The sequence below is a fragment of the Oryzias latipes genome, chromosome 14, assembly GCF_053564925.1.
Source record: "Oryzias latipes strain Hd-rR chromosome 14, Olatipes_Hd-rR_3.1".
NCBI lineage: Eukaryota > Metazoa > Chordata > Actinopteri > Beloniformes > Adrianichthyidae > Oryzias > Oryzias latipes.
Genome location: NC_136250.1, coordinates 14206197 through 14225691, shown reverse-complemented (window position 1 = coordinate 14225691; position 19495 = coordinate 14206197). Strand labels below are relative to the sequence as shown.

At 39.9% G+C, this 19495-nt stretch overlaps 1 protein-coding gene across 1 annotated transcript; it reads right to left on the bottom strand.

Annotated features, from left to right (window-relative positions):
• Positions 1 to 3270: 3270 nt before the first annotated feature.
• Positions 3271 to 17758, bottom strand: LOC105355625 (hemicentin-1-like). Its single transcript, XM_023962909.2, has 20 exons — positions 17566 to 17758; positions 16763 to 17146; positions 16367 to 16636; positions 15671 to 15946; positions 14886 to 15164; positions 14542 to 14799; positions 13742 to 14014; positions 12127 to 12429; positions 11034 to 11312; positions 10710 to 10967; positions 9155 to 9427; positions 7791 to 8066; positions 7429 to 7686; positions 7086 to 7343; positions 6718 to 7008; positions 5274 to 5627; positions 4809 to 4931; positions 4700 to 4724; positions 3950 to 4041; positions 3271 to 3807 (listed from the first exon to the last, which is right to left on the bottom strand). The coding sequence occupies exons 1-19, from the start codon at positions 17639 to 17641 to the stop codon at positions 3963 to 3965; spliced, it is 4593 nt and encodes a 1530-aa protein (XP_023818677.2). The 5' UTR covers positions 17642 to 17758; the 3' UTR covers positions 3271 to 3807; positions 3950 to 3962.
• Between the last annotated feature and the right edge of the window lie 1737 nt (positions 17759 to 19495).

The following is a 19495-nucleotide window of genomic DNA, read 5'->3' as shown; positions in this document are numbered from 1 at the left end:
ATTATACAACACAGCAACACAAACACAGACATGCAGGATGACATGAATGGTCCTCTGAGCATTCCACCACACTGCGTATTTGCATCACATTGCACTAACAATCACACAAAATGCAACTTTTGGAACTATTCTCTGGATTTTGAACAAATTTGCCAAATTTTTGTGAAATTTTATTTCTTGAACTTGGAAAATGGTTGTCATAGTAACTGTTGAAAGTCTGGAGTCTTCTGTTTTTACAGCTGACAGTGCAACATTTACAGTTGTGGCAAAAAACTTTGGAGTACTTTAAAGATCCACTCTGATGGCTATTGAGATTTAATGGTTTTAATATGTTTTTGTGGCATTTTTCTGATAATAGATGTCATATCTTAAGTAAATAAAGGTTAAAATTGCATTTCTGAGTATTTCTTTATTCAAACGGTTTTGAATTAGGAGCAAATTTAAAAAGGCAGTTTGAAAAAGAGCATGTTTTTGACAAAAAATCTGATGGGCAGGCTGGGCCTCAAGATCTCTGCTCCGAGGTCTCAATGATGGGAGGTGGGGGCGGGCTTGCTCCATGCTAATGGTACAGCCCACAACTTGGAGGCACTGACGATCTACTGCTGCTTTGCAGAATCTTTGTCCCAGAAAACAATTTTGATTTGGTCCAAAAACAACATAGTCATAATTAAAAGACCATCTGGAACGTTTTTTTAATAGTTAATTTGAACGTTTATAATTTTGTGTGACAATGAATGCAGAATACAGATTTTAGACATTTTTAGGAGGTGTTCCAGAACTAATGCAGAAAAATGAATGCATAAAACAGATTACAATATAAAACCCAAATTTGACTCAAATATATTTAGGTCAATGTGGAAACATTTTCCATTTTGTAATTGTAGCATGATTTGCTACTTTTTCCGTGACTGGTCCTTTAAGGTAAGTTGCATAATTAAAGGCTTCGTATTACTAATTTGAAGGTTTAGGAAGCACTGCAGACCAGAGATGAGAGGTCAAACACTATAAAATGACCTTGATGATTTGTTCCCTACCATGCTCCTAATTCTGTGTGGGTTCAGTCTTGACTTGAAATTACTGGAAGAGTTTCTGATGATTCTAAGCATGGCCAGTCAGTTTACAGAAGGGAAGAAGCAGGAGAGACTGTTAAGTGGAACTATGAGAATGTAATTGGAGATGTTGTCTTAAATGAATGCAGGACAGAGATCAGTTTTCCCACCTCTGCACAGAAAACCCCAACAGATCCCAGCAACACGATGAAGTTCATATTCAAACCGTAACTATATTTCTCCATTGATTTACCTTCAATAATCACCTTCAGAACTATTTTTGGTCACAAGAAAATTGGGTTTGAGATGCTGTCTCTTCCATATTCAAGGATAATTTTAGGTACCTTCTTAACCCCCACAATTTTCTTTGACACAATGGATTTTCTTTTATTCGTTAATTCAAGTCAGTTCAATTTATATAACCCAATATTACAACAATAGTTGTCTCAAGGGCCTTCATACCAGTACATTTGGGGCGGCCGTGGTGCAGCGGTAGGGCGGACGACCCATGATCGTAAGATTGCAGGTTCGATTCCCGCCTTGCACGCCCATGAGTCGAAGTGCCCTTGGGCAAGACACTGAACCCCACCTTGCCTCTGGTGGTAGGCGGGCGCCTGTGTTTGCCAGCGGCGCCGCCACCAGTGTGTGAATGTGTGACTGGGTGAATGGGTCTGTGACTGTAAAGCGCTTTGTCCTTGTAGGAAGAAAGGCGCTATACAAGAATACGCCATTTACCATTTACCATGAAATCAGTCATAAATACAATATGAAATCGCTAAACTAAACTAAAAGACTAAGCTAAACTGGACATCTCAACCGTTAGATCCTCCTTCTCAGTAAGGAAAAACTCCTTAAAAAACAGGTTCGGGAGGATCCCTTCTTCATGTGATGTCCACATGAAGAAGGGATCCTCTCCCAGGATGGACAGGCGATATAGACTGTTAGAGAAGAATTAGAATTGTAGAATTAACTCTACAACTACATGTTTTAATAGTGTAGCAGATGGACTTCATCCAGATGGAATTGGAGGACAGCTGTGGGTTCGAGATGAGCCACAGACGAGGTCCATGGCAAAGTAAAGGAGCACAGAGGAGCCATTTGCAATCTGGAATCACTCTCGCTCCTGAGCTAACTTTTACTATAACTATCTTTTCATAGGTTTTTCTTTTAAATAAAAAAAGGAAATCAGAATAATGACTGCAAAAATTGGCTTTACAGTGGTGTAGTGGCTTCCACTCTCACAGCAGAAAAGCCATGGATCTTCACTGTGTGGAGCTTGCATGTTTTCATTGTTTTCTCTGACCTCTCCACCTTCCTCCCAAAGTCCAAAAACATGTTTCCACCATTGATTCATGCGTCTGTGTGCCCCACCTTCCCCCCTACAACCACTGGTGTAGGCATCAGCATTGACAAAATAAAACAGCAATGGATGGATGGGGACTCCTGTGCCAGTCCCCAGCCTGGATAAAACATAGTGTTGAGTCAGGAAGGGCATCCGGCATAAAAATCTCTGCCAAACCACCTGTGTGTATTAGTGAAAACTCAATCATACTGTCTCTGTCCTTCATGGTATTTTACTCCACGTCAATTTTCTTAACAAACAGACCAAAAATGTTGTCATCATGTTTACTTTACTATTAATATTTTTGTGGCCACAAACTAGTATTTTTTTCCATGTTACATCTACTTAATTGCTACAATTTATTTTTTATACTATGACATCAGACGGGCTCTGTAGGTTTGGGCCACACTTGGAGTAAACTTCTTTAGGTGGTGTAATATTATTAAAAATTTGAATATGTGTCAGACTTTTGAAAACTGCATTATTACAGTATATACAAACAGATACAATGGTGCACCTCTATGTAGAACATGTAAGTAGTGATATTTAAGCTGTGTGTCATCAAGCATCTCTAAGGCTCAAATGTCTGTGGTTTTAGAGTGGCGTGTTTGGCCAGGCCAGAATGGTACATTTGCAAATTTGGGGAAAGATGTTTGAATGGATTCAATTTGGGAGTCAAGTATTCTGCTCTTCTTCATGGACAAAACATCTGAATATAACTTGTAAGATCATGATTGAATGCAATCAAAATAGCAGAAATAACGAGAGGATAATACCAACATTTATTTGTTTTAGAAATCATAATGAAACAAGGTTTTCAGTGCATCATTCTTAAGAGAAGTACAGTTTTGTGCTTTTAATGAATGCTTCATCATCTAATTTTTATTTAATTTTTTTTTAGAAAAGCTTTCAATTATAACTTTTTTTCTAAATAAGGGGCAAAAATCTTGGGCTTTTGTCTGACAAGATTAAAGCACGTGTCTAACATGTTTCTATACTTCACTTCAGCGTACATGTGTGACTTTGGCTCTGTGGCGGTCTGTTATTTGAGCTACAAGACCTTTGAATGCTATGGTATAATGCCTTCCATCCAGAATCACTCAAGCTTGCACACTAAGAACCTTTTACATGCTTAATTGAACATCTTGAAATGAATCTGAGGTTATTTTAGAAAAACATATAATCTGTAATTTCTTTCGACAAAACTTCATGAAGGCAAAAAGTTGAGGTCCCTTGATCCTTTTCTTTCAGCCATAGATGATTTTTCCATTTTCTATAAAACATTGCTGACAGAAAGTTTTAACTGACTTAAGCAGATGTTTCGGAGTATGTGGTCTTAAAGAAAACATTGGTGCCTGTAAGCTCCTGTGGGCAGCAGTTGAGTAAGTCAAAGATGTGGGAAAGTGTTGGGATCACCTAGAAAAAAACAAAATAATATTTATTTAGAAGCTATTTAATAGCAGCAGCTGTGCTTTATTGAAATGTAAAGGTTCTCTGCATCATGCAGAGATTTATTTTCAGTGCTGAGTAGCCATGGGGACCATTTTTTTTCTCTTGCCTGGATTAGGTGATTAATCTTTTCCTCCCTCTGATCTACCAACCACCTCATCCTCTGGGAAGTTGATGTTCTCCCTTGACCGGCTGTGCTGCCTAGAAACGCAAAAAGACCATTGTCTCAACAATTTCGCAAGTAGGGAGCACCAGTGTACCAAAGCCACATGCACACAGGGCAGTTGCTCTAAGTTCTTGAACACATGTATAGCCCATGGTGTTCACACTTGACAAGCAGGGAGGGGCTTCCTCTTCTTTCTCGTTTTCTATTGTTTACTATCACATGTCTGCCACCTACAGTTGGAGGAGGCTTGGTGCGAAATGTCGAAGCAGTGCAAATCTCATGATTTGGGTACTAAACAGGACCAATTCTGTTTATTGCTAGCGCCCTTGCAAACGCAAATATGGATTAAGTAGCCGTGGTTTATCTGTATTTGAAAAACAAACACAGATATTGTCAGGCTTGTTTCTGTGTCTGGGTTTACCAGAAAAAACAAATCCATGCCTCAAAACCAAATCCAAGCTTCTAAATGGTCAAAGTTCGTTCTGGTTTAATTGGCAATGTGTGTTCAATGGCCTCATGTTTATAACTGAGGCTCAAAAACGGTCGTAAAAACCTGCGTAGCTGGGTTAAAGATGAGAGTTTTGAACGCGGAAGTCCGAAACATGCATTAACATCGACTTTTCATGGCGCGTTGCTTAGGGCGGTGTGAACGCAGCATTAGACGGAAATGCAGATTGGTTATTTAATACTCACGAGCCAAACAGCATGTCATGCAGTCCTGAGGAAAGAGACACAGGGTGTTGGCCCAGCTCATGTTTCAGAAGATTTTTTATAGTGGGGAGTAAAAGTTACTGGGACTCACGGGGGTTGTTGTTGCGGTTTCGGACAATGTACACAAGCAGGAGAGACATCAGAATGGCTGCAAAAATCATCCCCCCCACTGCTGCTCCAATCACAGTGGGATACACATCATGCTTTTGCTCCCCTGCAACACATTACCGTTGTACCTTATACACTTTAAAAACCTTTGAAATCTCTGTATGTTGGCCAAATTGCCTGAGAGATATCACCACCCTGGGAACTTCCAATGACTACTGAGTTCCAGAATTCATTTTAAGTTCCAACCCATAATTTACATTTTAATTTATCTTACTTGAATTATTTAACCCAGACAGTTCAGAAATATGGTTTTCACAAGAAGTGGTCTCTGTGAAATTGTGAAACACAATTTTGTAGCAAACATTACTCATCAATTGGTTTTTAAAAATTCTAATTTTTGGGGTTAAAAAGTTTAACACATTAATGCACTCTAATGCCCGTTTTGTACCTGGAATCTTTACTGCAGAAGGATGTCCAAAAGTGTGGTAGTTAACGGCTGTGATGCGGAATTGGTAGGTAACAGTGGGTATCAAACCATAAACCGTATGACTCCTGGTCTCTGGATCCTGAATGATGATTCTGTACCAGTCTTGGGAAGCAGCACTCTCTTGCACCTGCTGTTGTGAGCTATTGCTGCCTCCCCGTTTTCCAGGTCGCTCTGACACCTTGCGGTACTCGAGGAAAAATCCTGTCCAGCCTCCATTATCCCCACTCTCAACCTGCCACTCTGCCTCAACTTGCTGCCGTTGTCGACTGTTGTACATCACCCTGATGAGGGTGGCGTTGGGTGGCATGGGATATTCTGATATAGAGGTGAAAAAGACACAACAATGGAGCGTTCTTCCAAACTTCCAAACACAAAAATTAAACATTAAAGATTAAAAACATAATGAAGTAAAATCAATGCATGGTAAATGGCAAATACTTATTTAGCGCCTCTCTTCCTACAAGGACAAAGCGCTTTACAGTCACAGACCCATTCACCCAGTCACACACACATTCACTCACTGGTGGCAGCTCAGCTGGCAAACACAGGCGCCTGCCTACCACCAGAGGCAAGGTGGGATTCAGTGTCTTGCCCAAGGACACTTCGACTCATGGGCGTGCAAAGCGGGAATTGAACCTGCCATATTACGATCATGGGTCGGCCACCCTACCGCTGCACCACGGCCGCCCACGGCATGGTGCTTTTGTGTTAGCATAGCGCATATGGCTTTAGCCTCCTGCCACGAAGCATTACATCCAGGTTGGGTCCAAATTGCCACACTAATCACCAATATCATATATATCATCAATATTTATGAATATAAACCACAATGCATTGCGTTTAAATCATTTTTCCATGAGTAAAGAGTATTTTGAATTAACCCTAACTATAAGGAGTGGAGTGCAGCACAGATACAATTGCAAAAATAATGGTGGGTAGCCCAAACCATTTGTAGGTAGTACATACACAGAATTCTAGTTATATTACATGCGGTTCAGGTTTTGTGTTTGCTTTCCTAAGTCATGTTTACATCAAGACTGTTGACATTTTCTTTGTTGCTAGTTCTCGTGCCTGATTTGATTTATTTCTTCACTTGTAGAAATGTTTTCCTTCATTGTTTTTTAAGGTGAACGACACCAACATGCACGACATTCAAAGCTGTAGGATTACGTTTACCTGATTGCATAGTTTGTTTGTTTTAACAGTCTTTCTGTTGTTCAATATTAAAGTTAAAAAGAAGAGCATTGTTGGGAACATTATTATGGTAGAATAAGTAAACTCCTGTCAATATGCCTGTCCCACTTCATCAGTCATTTTCAACCTTTAGAAAACCATGTGGTGGCAAATAAAGATCAGTTTGTTGAATGATATGTTTAGATAAAGGGTATATAACAAAGCGCCTTACTTTTAACCACCAGAGTGACGTTGATTTCTGCTCCTCCAACAGCATTTGAAGTGGAGCACCTGTACTCTCCACTGTCTTGAGTTTCGTCTGTGTCTCTCACGGTCAGATTGGCCCATGCAGATGTTCGCAGCAGCATGTACTTTGACGTGTCACGGATATCAGCACCTCGATTGTTGAACCAGGTGATTTCGTTGACAGGAAGATAGTTAGCTCTCAGATTACAGGTTAGCTGCACATCAGTTCCTTCGTAGACAGAGATGACTCTGCGTTGGGTCAACAACACGGGGGCCTCTACTCATAAAAATACATTCATTAGTTTGATTGACCAATCACACGTGTGCTTTTGTGTTGTGAGAATGAGTGCTGACCCAGAGTCAGTCTGCAGGTCTTGGGTTGGATTAGAAGTGGGTGCTGAGCATAGCAGATGTAGGGTTCCCCACTGCGAGCAGTACCGTAACGAAGGACCAGGATGTTGGAGTTTTCTTGACCACCTTTGCTTTGGCCCCCAGGGCCCTCCCACCACACAAAAGCCTTTGGTGCCCCTCCATCCCACGAGCAGGATAACATCAGTTGCTGTTGGCTGTTGGTCACGTAGGCAAAACACAGCGGCTCTGCAGGAGGAAGAACTGGAGGGGGAGCAGTAAATGGTTGATTATTTCTGTTCTTTCCATCACTCTTTAATATTTTCGACTGTAAGGTTTTAAAACTCACGAGTGCGTGTGCTGCACTCTGTCTGCTGTTTCAGGGCAGGATGTGAGCCCACACAGCTAAACAAGCTGTTGTTGGGAATCAGGCCTCCAGGGGGCAGCAGAATGGTAGAGCTGTCCTGTGAATTTAGCTGATCTACAAGATCTCCTTTCCACTGGAGAGCAGGTGAGGGAAATCCACCAGGCCAGGAACAGATCAGTTTTAGTGAGGTGTAATTTAAAGCTGGTTCCACGGAGCAAATGGGGGATCCATCAGGAGGGTCTGCAAAAAGTGTAATTGATACCTTTTTGGAGTACATTGATTTACCCCAAAAAATGGTTCAAACTAGACGGATCAAGATGACTGGTGGTCATGGTCACACTTACAGTACACAGTCAGACTGATGGCTCTTTTAGAGCGAGTTTTGAGGAAAGTGTTCTGGGCTAAGCAGGTGTAGTCGCCAGCGTTCACACGCAGAATTTTGGTGATGGTGAGCTGTGGCCCAGTGGTAATCTGGGAGTTGTTGTAGAACCAGATGTACTGACTTGCTGGATTAGACTGAGCCTGACACACCAGCGAAACAGCTTCTTTTTCCAGAGCCGTGTATCCTCGCTCCAAAACAGTTTTTGGAGTGACATCAATCTGAGGATCATCTGGACCAACTGAAGAGAAAGTTAGAGCAAACACTTAGGAAATGAGTGAGATGTGTGCTTGCCAAAAACACTCCAGATTGTTATAATTAAATTTGTGTCATGTACTATATCTGTGAGATTTTGGTATTGTCTTTTTTTAGTTTTCATTTCAGTTTCATCCAAAAATAGTCTATTCATACCCAGGTGGAATTAAGAAAATCACTAAAAAACAGGAGTTCATCAAAATGCCTGTGGTTCTCCACCTTCAAGGTATCTGTAGTTTATGGCTCCTCAAAAGTAAAAAAAAAAAAAAAAGTTTTTTAATATCAAAACATCAAATTACATTCACACCAGCCTTGGCAAGGTGCCCTCAAGCAGCCACATCTGAAGAAAAGTCTAAGTAAACGTACATAAATGTGTGTTTTGGGCTTCTGTGTTCAAAACTCTCGCATTCACGTGTAGCTATTCAAGTTTCTACAATCGTTTTCGGGCTCTATGTACAAAACAAGCGTCCTTGAATGCGTGTTGAAAGTTAAACCAGGTTGAACTTTGACTGATCGGGGACTCAGATTAGGTAGTGACACATGGATGGCTTCCTTTTTAATTCATGGAAGTGCCAACTATTTAAAAATTGTTGACAGAGGAGAAATTAATTATTGCAGTTTGTGCCTGGCCAGAATTATATGACACCTAGACTTTCAAAATACTGTATCAGAATAGAACTGTGAAAGGAAAAGCCTGGAGCGAGATTCACAAGATTTACACGGCTTTGATCATTTTTACCAAACCTCTTCCAACTGCAGGTGGCAGAAATGTGCTGGTAAGCAGAAGAAACAGAAAAAAAAGAAGTTGTCCATCCATGCTTGTCCAGTGTGAACACTTTGAGCTAAATGCGCTGTCAAGAATGTCCATTTAAATCGTTCTTGAACACTTTCCTGACCCAAACCCTCTGCTGACGAGAGTGTAATAAGAAACTAACATAGGTAAAATAAGATGAACTGCAAACCGATTATTAATCCTGGGTAAGCATAAGCTGAATTTATCTATAAACACTCAAATTCACAAACTTTTTCATTTCAACACAGTTTTCTGCTGAAAATGTGTGAGTTGAACCTTACAGATGATGTCCACCCTCAAAGGGTCAGAGCTCTCACTGCTGATGGAGTTGCTGGCCACACAGCGGTACCAGCCTGTGAAGCTGCGGTTGACTTTGTTGATGATGATGCTGTTTCCTTCTGCGAAGGATGTGAAGTCTCCTGTGGGGGTGTCACGCTGCCACATGTATTGGATGGGTCCAGCTCCAGTGGCCACATTGCAGCGCATCGACATTGTGGATCCTTCCTCTGGAGCATCTAACCAGGTAACCAGGAGGTTGGGTTTACTTACAGGGACTGTTTTTGGAAAAGATTCACACATGTAAGAAAGTTGTTGTTTTCAATTATAGCAGATATTACTTTATGGTCAATTTTTATTCCTGGTTTATCAGAGGTTGGCAATCAGAGTCTTAAAATTTCATAAGAATGTGTTTTTTGAAACTTAAAGACCCACTCCAATCATATTTTAATCTATTGTAAAAATGTTCCTAGTGGTCTTTTATTAATTATGCCATTATAATTATGCCATTTTTAGCCAAAATCTGTAAACTTGAGTTGTTTTCTATGACATACTTTCCACAGGGCGGCAGTAGTTCATTACTTCTGATTTGTTGGACCGTTGGCACAGAGCAACCCAGCCTCCCATTCCTCTCACTATTCCTTAAAGTTCAGAGCAGGGGGCTTGTGTCCCGCCTATTGTATTTTCTCTTTGTCACAAATATGTTCTTTTTCAGACTGCATGTTTTCATCTGCTCCTGATTCCCAACTATTTGGATAAAGAAATACTCAGACATGCGATTTTGAGCTTAATTTTCTTAATATATGTCCTCTTTCATCAGAAAATACACCAATAACATGTTTAAAAGTCCCAAACACATGACTTTTATTTGAGAAAACCTCTGGCTGTTCTTTTACTGCATGAGAATTCAGAATTTGCTAGTATGCTTGATCACAATGCGCTAAACAGGCAGCTCAACTACAGATAAAAACTTCAAAGTACTGGTAAGACCTTACAATGTGTGTAATCCATTAATCTGTGACCCTGCAGGCGAGGAAACCCATTTCTGACTTATTCTGGTTAATACATGTGTGACAGTATCTGCTTCAGTAGCAACACCATAAGGTGCTCCACTGAAGGCAAACAAGTAAATCAGTTTTGTTGCACTGCTGCAACATAAATGCATTCCTTTTTTACATGCATCTGTGTAGAGAGAGTTAAATAAACTGTAATCTTTCTACAAGGAAACTGGGAAAACCAGCCTTATTTTGAAAACTACTGATGGCATCTGGACCTTTTAGATAACCTGCTGGTTTTAGGTCAAAGGGAAAGAAACGGAACACACCAAGCCTTGATTTGAAGCTGTGCTGCAGATGACGCACTAAAATTTCCTGTGATGTATCCAGACCTTTATGAGAATGCTACATGTATAATTTATACACACGATTTTGTCTAATCTACAGAAAAAAACTTATTCTTTCCTAATCTTACATGAACTGCAGACTTCTGCACTCATGCAGGTCTAATTCGCAAACCTAGTCTGTTTTGTTTGTCGTACTGCATGTGAGAATAGGTACTGACCCAGAGTCAGTCTGCAGGTCTTGGGTTGGAGCAGAAGTGGGTGCTGAGCAAAGCAGGTGTAGGGTTTTTCAAAGTGGGCAGTATCATAGCGTATAAGCATGACATTTGAGCTTTCTTCTCCTCCTTTATTTTGTCCACCGGGGCCCTCCCACCATATGAAGGCTTTTGGAGCTCCTCCATCCCAGGAGCAGGACAGCATCAGATCCTTTTTGTTGTCAGTGACTTGGGCAAAACACTGCAGCTCTGCAGAAGGAATAACTGGAAGAGAAGGAAAGGTAAACAATCCAATATCTCTATGTTTTGTTGTGTGACTTTTCCACTCACATGTGCGTGTGCTGCACTCTGTCAGCTGTTTCAGGGCAGGATGTGAGCCCACACAGGTAGACAAGCTTGTGTTAAGAGTCTTTCCTCCAGAGGGCAGCAGGATGGCTGAAGTGCTGAGTAGATTTGTTTGCTGTCTTGCATCAGACAGATTTTGTACAAGATCTCCTCTCCAGTGTAGAACAGGAGAAGGGAATCCACCGGACCAGGAACAGATCAGTCTGAGAGAGGAGTGATTTCGAGCTGGCTCCATGGAGCAAGAGGGGGAGCCTGCAGGAGGGTCTGCAGGGACAACGCAAAACAAAAAGGCCATGATGGTTGAGAGTAGGCATAAATATAGTTTACATACATACAGTAAAAGCCATTTTTTAAGCATTTTTTAGTTCTGGTTAATATGTTTAGCCCTTATTTTTCCACTGCTAGCAAAAAATATCAAGAAATAGAGTCATTCATTACTCCAAACTTAAAATAGACTCAAATCAATCCATTTGCGGTTTCATCACTGGAAGAAGTTAAAAAAGTGCATTAATTTTTTCCCCCCCTGCCCACTGGTATCCATGTAATATTTAACATCATGACAGAAAAACCAAGCAAAAGGCTTTGCATTTTTCTTTATGTTTCACACATACAAACATCACTTACCATAATTTAAAGATATTCTATATTTTCTGTAAGTTGGTTTCATTCATTCTACAATAGTTTTTCCTTATAAAGTAGAAATGATGCTACAAAAACTGTTACCTTTTTCTGTAATTGGTCAGACTACTAAAGCAGCTGTCATTGTGAAAAACAAATATTTTTACAAAACAGCAAAAGTTAGCACGTTTGAGCTTTCACTAAACTGGCTGTAAGACAATAATCTTATATCCTCACTTATTTTGCCTTAAATCTTGTTTAGTTTTTCACAGTGAGAACAAAAAAACATAAGATATGTATCTTTGACATTATGTCTGATATGGAAACAAACATAAAAAATGGAATTAAGTGTATAACAGTAATGAAATTTGCCTTCCATTTCCTCGCAGAAAACGCTTGAAAAAACTATTAAAACATGAGGGACACAAAAACAGTTAACACGATTGGAGGTCACACTCACAGTACACAGTCAGGTTGATGGTTCTGCTGGAGCTGGTGTTTAGGTGGATGTTTTGAGCAGAGCAGGTGTAGTTGCCAGTGTGATTTCTGAGAATCTTGGGGATGGTGAGCTGTGAGCTGTTGTGGATCTGGGAGTTGTTGAAAAACCAAATGTATTGACCGGGTGGATTGGACTGGGCCTGACACAACAAAGAAACAGCCTGTGTCTCCAGAGTGACATATTCATTCTCTAGCTCCACAGTGGTGTAAATCCGGTCCATCATGGGGTTTGGAGAGATGTTTATCTGAGGATTGTCTGGACCAACTGAGAAGAAACAAAAGAGACACCAGGAAGATAAAAATGAAAATTAGAAATTTGTTTTCTTAAATTTTTTCTAGGGAAACAAAAAACATTGTTTATCAACCTATCAACCACATATTTTATCAAGTCTTTAGCAAATTTCTTATCGAATCTTATTTAATAAGAAGAACTTTTCTTTAAAATAGGGTAAATTCTGAAAAATATTGTTGTGTTTGTGAATTGTTGTACACAAACAGACCTTTTACTATTTTTGTAGAAGCTACAAATGTTTTGTAGCTTCTTGGACTGGTGAGATTTTGGACAAAAGGTCCCTACATGACTTTTTTTTTTTAGAAAATCACAGTGTTCCTTTCTTTTCCTATTTTAGTAGGAATTAATGTAACGATTCATTTTAACAGCGATCTGATTCACATCATAATTTGTGGTTGCCGATACAATTCAATTCATAGTGAGTACTGGTTCATTTTCAAACGACCATATTTGATCCGATTCACTGACTTACAATCGATCAGGAATACATCCCGTTTGTGTTGTCTGCTGGGATGTGCTTAATCCTTTTTATGTTATAGTAAAATAAACTGCTTCAATCCAAATGGTATTTTCTAATGTCGATATAATTGATTTATTTCATTTTGAAGCAATTTTAAAATGGAATAGATCGATTTGATTAAACAACTTGCATCAGAAAGATTGATCTGGTTGGATTCAAGGAACATAAATGGATCAATTAAACTGATTAATCGTTACACCCCTATATTTTAAAGAATAAACTTAATTCCCAGTGACTAAATGAACTCCACATCTCTCTTCAGTGCAGCATTTGGATGTGCTTCTGGACAACAAACTGTAGTTCATGCTGTCATTTACTAGATGGGCTCATGAATGCTTACTAAATCCGTATGTATTGGAGGTCAACTTCATTGGTTAGTAAGACCATTTCTGATACAATTTAATCTCCTGTATCCTTTCAGGAGAGCTTTTATTGTTTTTCTTACTCAAAATCCTCTTTTTGTCATTGAGGCATTTAGCTCTGAATAATATCTTCTCAGTTTCCATCCAGATATGCAGGTTCCTGTGACAGAGTACTCTCAGACCAGGGAGAGTTGTACAATCTTCATGTTTGCTGACTACACTCAGCATCATTTTGCATCATTTTTTATTCTCTGCCTCAGAGAAGGAACTAACAAAGCTGCTGTGAAAAAAGTGATTCATCTTTCTTTGGATGATTTAGACCCAAACCATGTCAGGAATTTCTGTAACCAACAAAGTAAATGACTAAAAATAAAAATCTTCGGTGTGCTCAATAAATACATACAACTGATGTCCAACCAGAAGGGGTCAGAGCTCTCGGTGTTGACGGCGTTGCTGACCACACAGCGGTACCACCCTGTGTGGTTCCTGTTGATATACGTCATTAAGATGAAGCTCTGGTTCCCCTCTGAGAAGGTGGAGAAGTTTCCATTGAGGGTTTGACGCTGCCACATGTACTGGATCGGTTCAGTCCCATTTTTTACGCTGCATCTCATCCGTATTGTGGATCCCTCGACTGGAACGTCTCTCAATGTGAGGATGGGCTTACTTACCGAGACTGTTTAAAGCAGAGGGATGTTAAATACATAGAGCAACCAGAAATAAATACAGGTTTTTCTTACATTTAGATTTGAAAATGACTCAAGTCAAGGTTATATGCTTCATTTTTACTCCCTGTTATGTAAAAATATCAAACGTCATTGTTAATTTCTACTTCGGATTTAGTTTTTGTATGTAATCAAACTCCAGTTTAATCGTTCTAGAAGTGTTGTATAGTTTTATCTGAAATATTTTTGAGCATGACATGTTTGCAATTAGATTATGTCATTTAATTGACTGAATGTTTTCGTTCCTTTTTTTCCTAAACCATTGTTAACTTCCACAGCCTTCCAAGCCTCCTCTTTAGTCATCAGTTTTTTTTTTAAAGTTCTGACTTAACCGTTTGATCAAACACAAAAAGTAAAAAGAAAAAATATATATTTCACCACTAGGTGGCAATGTAGATGTTTTCCATCTGTTTCAAGTGTACAGCACTTCTATTCTACAGTGTGATTCTGCAGTGTGAGTACTCTGTCTAACACTGACCTAGAGTCACAAGGCAGGTTTTATGCTGAGCCAGTAGTGGGTGTTGAGCATAGCAGGTGTATGCTCTGTCATTCCTGGCCGTGCCAAAACTGAGAACCAAAATATTGGAGCTTTCTTCTCCACTTTTCTTCTGTCCCCCAGGGCCCTCCCACCACAACAAGGCCTTTGGAATCCCTCCATCCCAGGAGCAAGACAGCATCAGAAATTGTTTGTTGTTGCTCACATAGGTAAAACACTGTAGCTCTGCAGGAGGAAGATCTGAAGGAGGAGGAAATATACAACTATTCTTTGTTCTGTCCTTTTTCTGTTGTGCTTTTTTGTTGTGCTGTGATCGATCTACTCACATGAGCGTGTGCTGCACTCTGTCTGCTGTTTCAGAGCAGGATGTGAGCCCACACAGGTAAACAAGCTGTTGTTGGGAGTCAGGCCTCCAGAGGGCAGCAGAATGGCAGAGCTGTTAAGTGGAATTGTTGGCTGTTTTTTGTCAGACTGATCTCCTGTGATATTTCCAGTCCAGCTGAGGGCAGGTGAGGGGAATCCTCCAGACCATGAGCAGATCAGTCTGAGGGAGGTGTGATTCAAAGCCGGCTCCAAAGAGCAGGAGGGAGATCCATCAGGAGGATCTGAAGCCATAAGAAAGTAGTGAGTATAAGTATGTTTAGCAAAAGTTCATGCAAAATGTTTACATGACTTTTTGCACCAAGATTAGAGGGAAAAAATGTTTTCTTCATTGTTCTGTAATATTGCAGCCCTTTGCCACTTTTAAAAAATATTACTTAAAATGATTTATTCATGATCTTCATGAGCCAAAGCAGATCTACTAAGTAGAAATACTATCGGATTGCTTCAGAAAACATCATAAAGTCAGTTAGAATCCCTTTTCAAAGTCATTTTCTATGGTCGAACTAACACCTGCATATAAATCTCACACGATTAAAGATAACCTTCAGTAGTCTGGGGCCTTTTTTTTTTTTTACATTTTTACTATTTTGCAACTCTCTCTAATATTTTATCTTTAAAACAGTTTTAGTGCCAATGCTTGATAACCATCTTTTTAGTACAACCCGAGTTTCTTTATTTTAAGATATTTTCCATTCTAAGAAGGGATTTTCAGTATGGTCACACTCACAGTACACCATCAGGCTGATGGTTCTGTTGGAGCTGGTATTTAGGTGGGTGTTCTGGGCAAAACAAGTGTAGTTGCCAGTGTCATTTCGCAGGATTTTGGTGATGCTGAGCTGTGGCCCGGTGTTGATCTGAAAGTTGTTGTAGAACCAGAGGTACTGACTTGGTGGGTTGGACTGGGCCTGACACACCAAAGAAACATTCTTTGTTTCCAAAGCGGTGTATCGCCACTCCGATATAGTGTTTAGAGAGACGTCTATGTGAGCATCATCTGGACCAACTGAGGAAAGAAAAATTATGACAACAGTGGGAAAATGAACTACAGATGATGAGATCCATAGGAGGAGTTTCAATGCATCTTTACTAAACTAACCTTTTAATAAATAATAATAATATTAATAAAAACTTTAATTTACAAAAGCCTTAATCAAAAGAAATCCAATGTCTTGAAGACTGTTGGCTTTTTACCATGTCAGTGTACCAAATTTTGGTAAAAGATTTTATCAAAACAAAAGCCATCAGTCTCTAATGATTCTTTGAAGGTTAAACGAATTTATTGTTTAAAAGACTGAACATGGACAGATAAAAACCAAAAAAATATGTATGTGGTTAAAACCAAAACACATAGCCCACATTTCCAAGGACAAGCCTAAATGTAAAGTCGTCATACGGTTATCTGACATGATTTGTAAATACATACATTTAATGTCCAGCCAGACTTGATCTGAGCTTTCATTGTTGACAGCATTGCTGACCACACAACGGTACCAGCCAGTGTAGTTCCTGTTCACCTCGTCCACATGGACAACGCTGTTGTTTTGGTTCAAGTTGGTGATGTTTTTATTTTGAGTCTCATGTTGCCATACGTACTGAATGGGTCCAGTGCCATTGGTCACATTACAGTACATCCACAATTTGGATCCCTCCACTGGAGTGCCAGTCATTAGGAGGATGGGCTTACTGACTGGGACTGTATTAAAAAGAAAAGGTCACTGTCACATGAGAATATTTTCCTCTGCACTAGTATTCTACCAGAACTTTACCCTGAAGTCAGACATTTTGCAAAATCGCAAGTCCACACAGACTTTTAGCTTACCTTGAACAGTGAGATGAACATAGTAATAGTGGACTTTAGGGTCCTCGTCAATGTTGTAGAAGGCTTGGCACGTGAACAAGCCGTTAGCAGCCAGAAGCAGCTTATCAATGCTCACATCTGCACTGTTCAAGACTATCGTGAGTTGCCCCAGGGTCTTAGCTATCTTCTGGATCTTCGGTCCTCTTCCCAGGTTATAGACCACAGCTTTTATGGCTTCAGTGCCAGGCTGAGTGAAGCTCCATATGTACAAATCAGGCAGGGTGGTACCACACTTCAAAACCACACTATTTGTCACCACCCCATACACACTGGTGTTGCTGTACAACACCTCCCAGTTCGGGTTGATCTCCACAGTTGAGGTTGGGACAGGATACACAAAAGTATCTACAGATGCAGCCGTGAGGGGAGAAAGAAAAGAAGTGTCATGTGACCCACAAGCTGGCACGGCAAGATTGATTACACTGGGTCTGTCAGAGTGGCTGTCATTCTTTAATCTGCAAACATCCAGAACCATCTCTACCACACCTATAAACACAGAGCCTTAACCCTTTCAGCTTGACCTTTCTTTGTTGCCATGGCCACAGACAACAGTCTTCTGTGTAGTATCTCTACTCATCAGAAGTTAAAATGATATCGCTTGAGTTTTGACCTCATTCAGTTGTCATTTTGGAGAAGAGCAAGCAGAACTGAAACATTTGTCTTCTGTCAAGTATGTTAAAGAACACATGCACTACTAAAAACAGACAGACGGATAGACAAACACATAGATCGCAACCAACATTTGGCCTAGTTGCATAACTTACCTGTACCTTGTGCTGTAAAAGTGATCAGAGTTATACTAAGAGACAGAAGAGCCAGTCGCAGCAGTTGGGTCACCATGGTATCATGGTGATTGTGAGTACCTCTGCCTCTTGAGTCCAACACCGTAAAACAGACAACTCCTCAAATGGCTGGTATTTGGCTGGTCACCTGCTGAGTTTTGCTAAAATCCTGCCATCAACAAAGAATTAGTCAGACTGAAAACCTACAAGATGTAAAGCAAACTATTTTGCCTTTGCTGTGATCTCCATTCTTCCTCCCTCGGGGTTTAACCAACACACGGATAGTATGCTCATCTATTATACAGGACATTTGCATGGTTAAATGGTTTAGCTTTCCTCTTCGTGCAGCAAAGCACATACCTGCACATGTTTTTTTACTCTGCCCAGGTTGATTAAGGCCAACATGTACATTCTTACGAACCTTCACACATAAATGTCTTTTTTTATGTCTGACCTGTCCAAAAAACAGAAACTGAAAACCCTCTGTGTTGGGCAAATTTCATTGTTACAACCAGGATTACGTGATCTCTGGACATGTAAGGTGTGTTTTGATGTTGTTTAAACTCCTTTTGTATTTAAAGAGCTAAACATTTTTAATTAGTTATTTTTACTATCTTGTCCTTTTTTTAAAGTTTTGCACTGCACGAACAAGACAAGGAAAAGGAAAAGGGTGTAAGGCATAAGGGGTAACAGAAAAGCCTAAAAATCCAAAGAAAGAGATGAGGATAAAAGAAGAACCAACACATTAGGCTGCAAAAGGTGCTCATAGCAGTTCACAAGTTCTGTTTTGCAAGTCCAAATCAAGTTTGATGTCTTTGCATTTATTTCATAGTTAATATCCATCTTAAATGTTATAGTAAAAATAAAAATGTTATTGTCCCAAAGTTTCATTGAATTACTTATTGGCAGCGTGTGTAGGCAAAATAACAAAACAAAACGTTTCATTTCACAGCACTCCCAATACAGAAGCAAGTCAAGCCTCAAGTCTCTGGCTCAAGGTTCTTTGGTATCACTAATAGACATAAAATTTAATCGAAAAGGGTATTTTTGAGTGAGATTTTGGTGAGTGTGCATTTACTTAAGTGTGAGATGGTATTAAGGGCTACACCCTGCTGGAGAACAAGAGGGCCAAGCAAGGTGGGTTCTGCTAGAATCTCCCAAATTAGTTGAAGACTTTCCATCCACAGAAAACAAGTTTAGGGCAACGGGTAATCTTCCTGAGGTCAGAGCCAAAAGACTGGATCAAATCCAAAAAGGGTCGAAGTCCAAACAGCAACAGAAAACACTCAGGAGGTAAAGGTACAAAAAATTCTGGTACCAAGACGCTGACAGGCCCAGAATATGTGAAGGTGCCACAGTTGATGGGAGTTACTCATTCACAGGAGGCAGGACAGAGCTGGAACACACAATGGCAGGGAGTCCTGAACACTGCAGTGAGTCCAACACAGAGCAAAGGCGAGGATCCAGTCATTAAAGCAATAATGAAAAACGCTCAGTACACAAAGACAAAAACCAGAACCAGCAGCAATTTCATAATAGTTTGCAAATGATTCTTCTAAATCTGTCATTCAAAATGTTAAAACTCTCAACATATTTTGCAAAAACTAAAGAGATAAATTTCGAATTCACAAACCTCAGCAGATCCTTTGTTACTGTAAATGTTCACTGAGAAGACCACAAAATTGTGGACATGATTGAGGCTTGAAACCTTGATACCACGCAACAAATAAAAGAATGCAGAAAAATACTTTATCCGAGTCAGCGTCAAAGAGCTTTACAACAAAGAGATGAGAAAGACGGATTAAAGCCATGGCTTATTAGACTCACTGTGTCCCTTTGTTTCAGCTGCAAAATGCATTTCCAACAGTAAGATAATTTGGGACTTGGTGAGGCCGGCAAAAATGGCACAGAC

Bases quoted from the DNA above. Each gene is read 5' to 3' on its own strand.
- LOC105355625 (XM_023962909.2), bottom strand. From the start codon at position 17,641: ATGGTGACCCAACTGCTGCGACTGGCTCTTCTGTCTCTTAGTATAACT. The intron at 17,147-17,565 runs GTAAGTTATGCA...CTGCATCTGTAG, and splicing joins TTTTACAGCACAAGGTACAG to ATACTTTTGTGTATCCTGTC. The intron at 15,165-15,670 runs GTGAGTGTGACC...TTATGGCTTCAG, and splicing joins CATCAGCCTGATGGTGTACT to ATCCTCCTGATGGATCTCCC.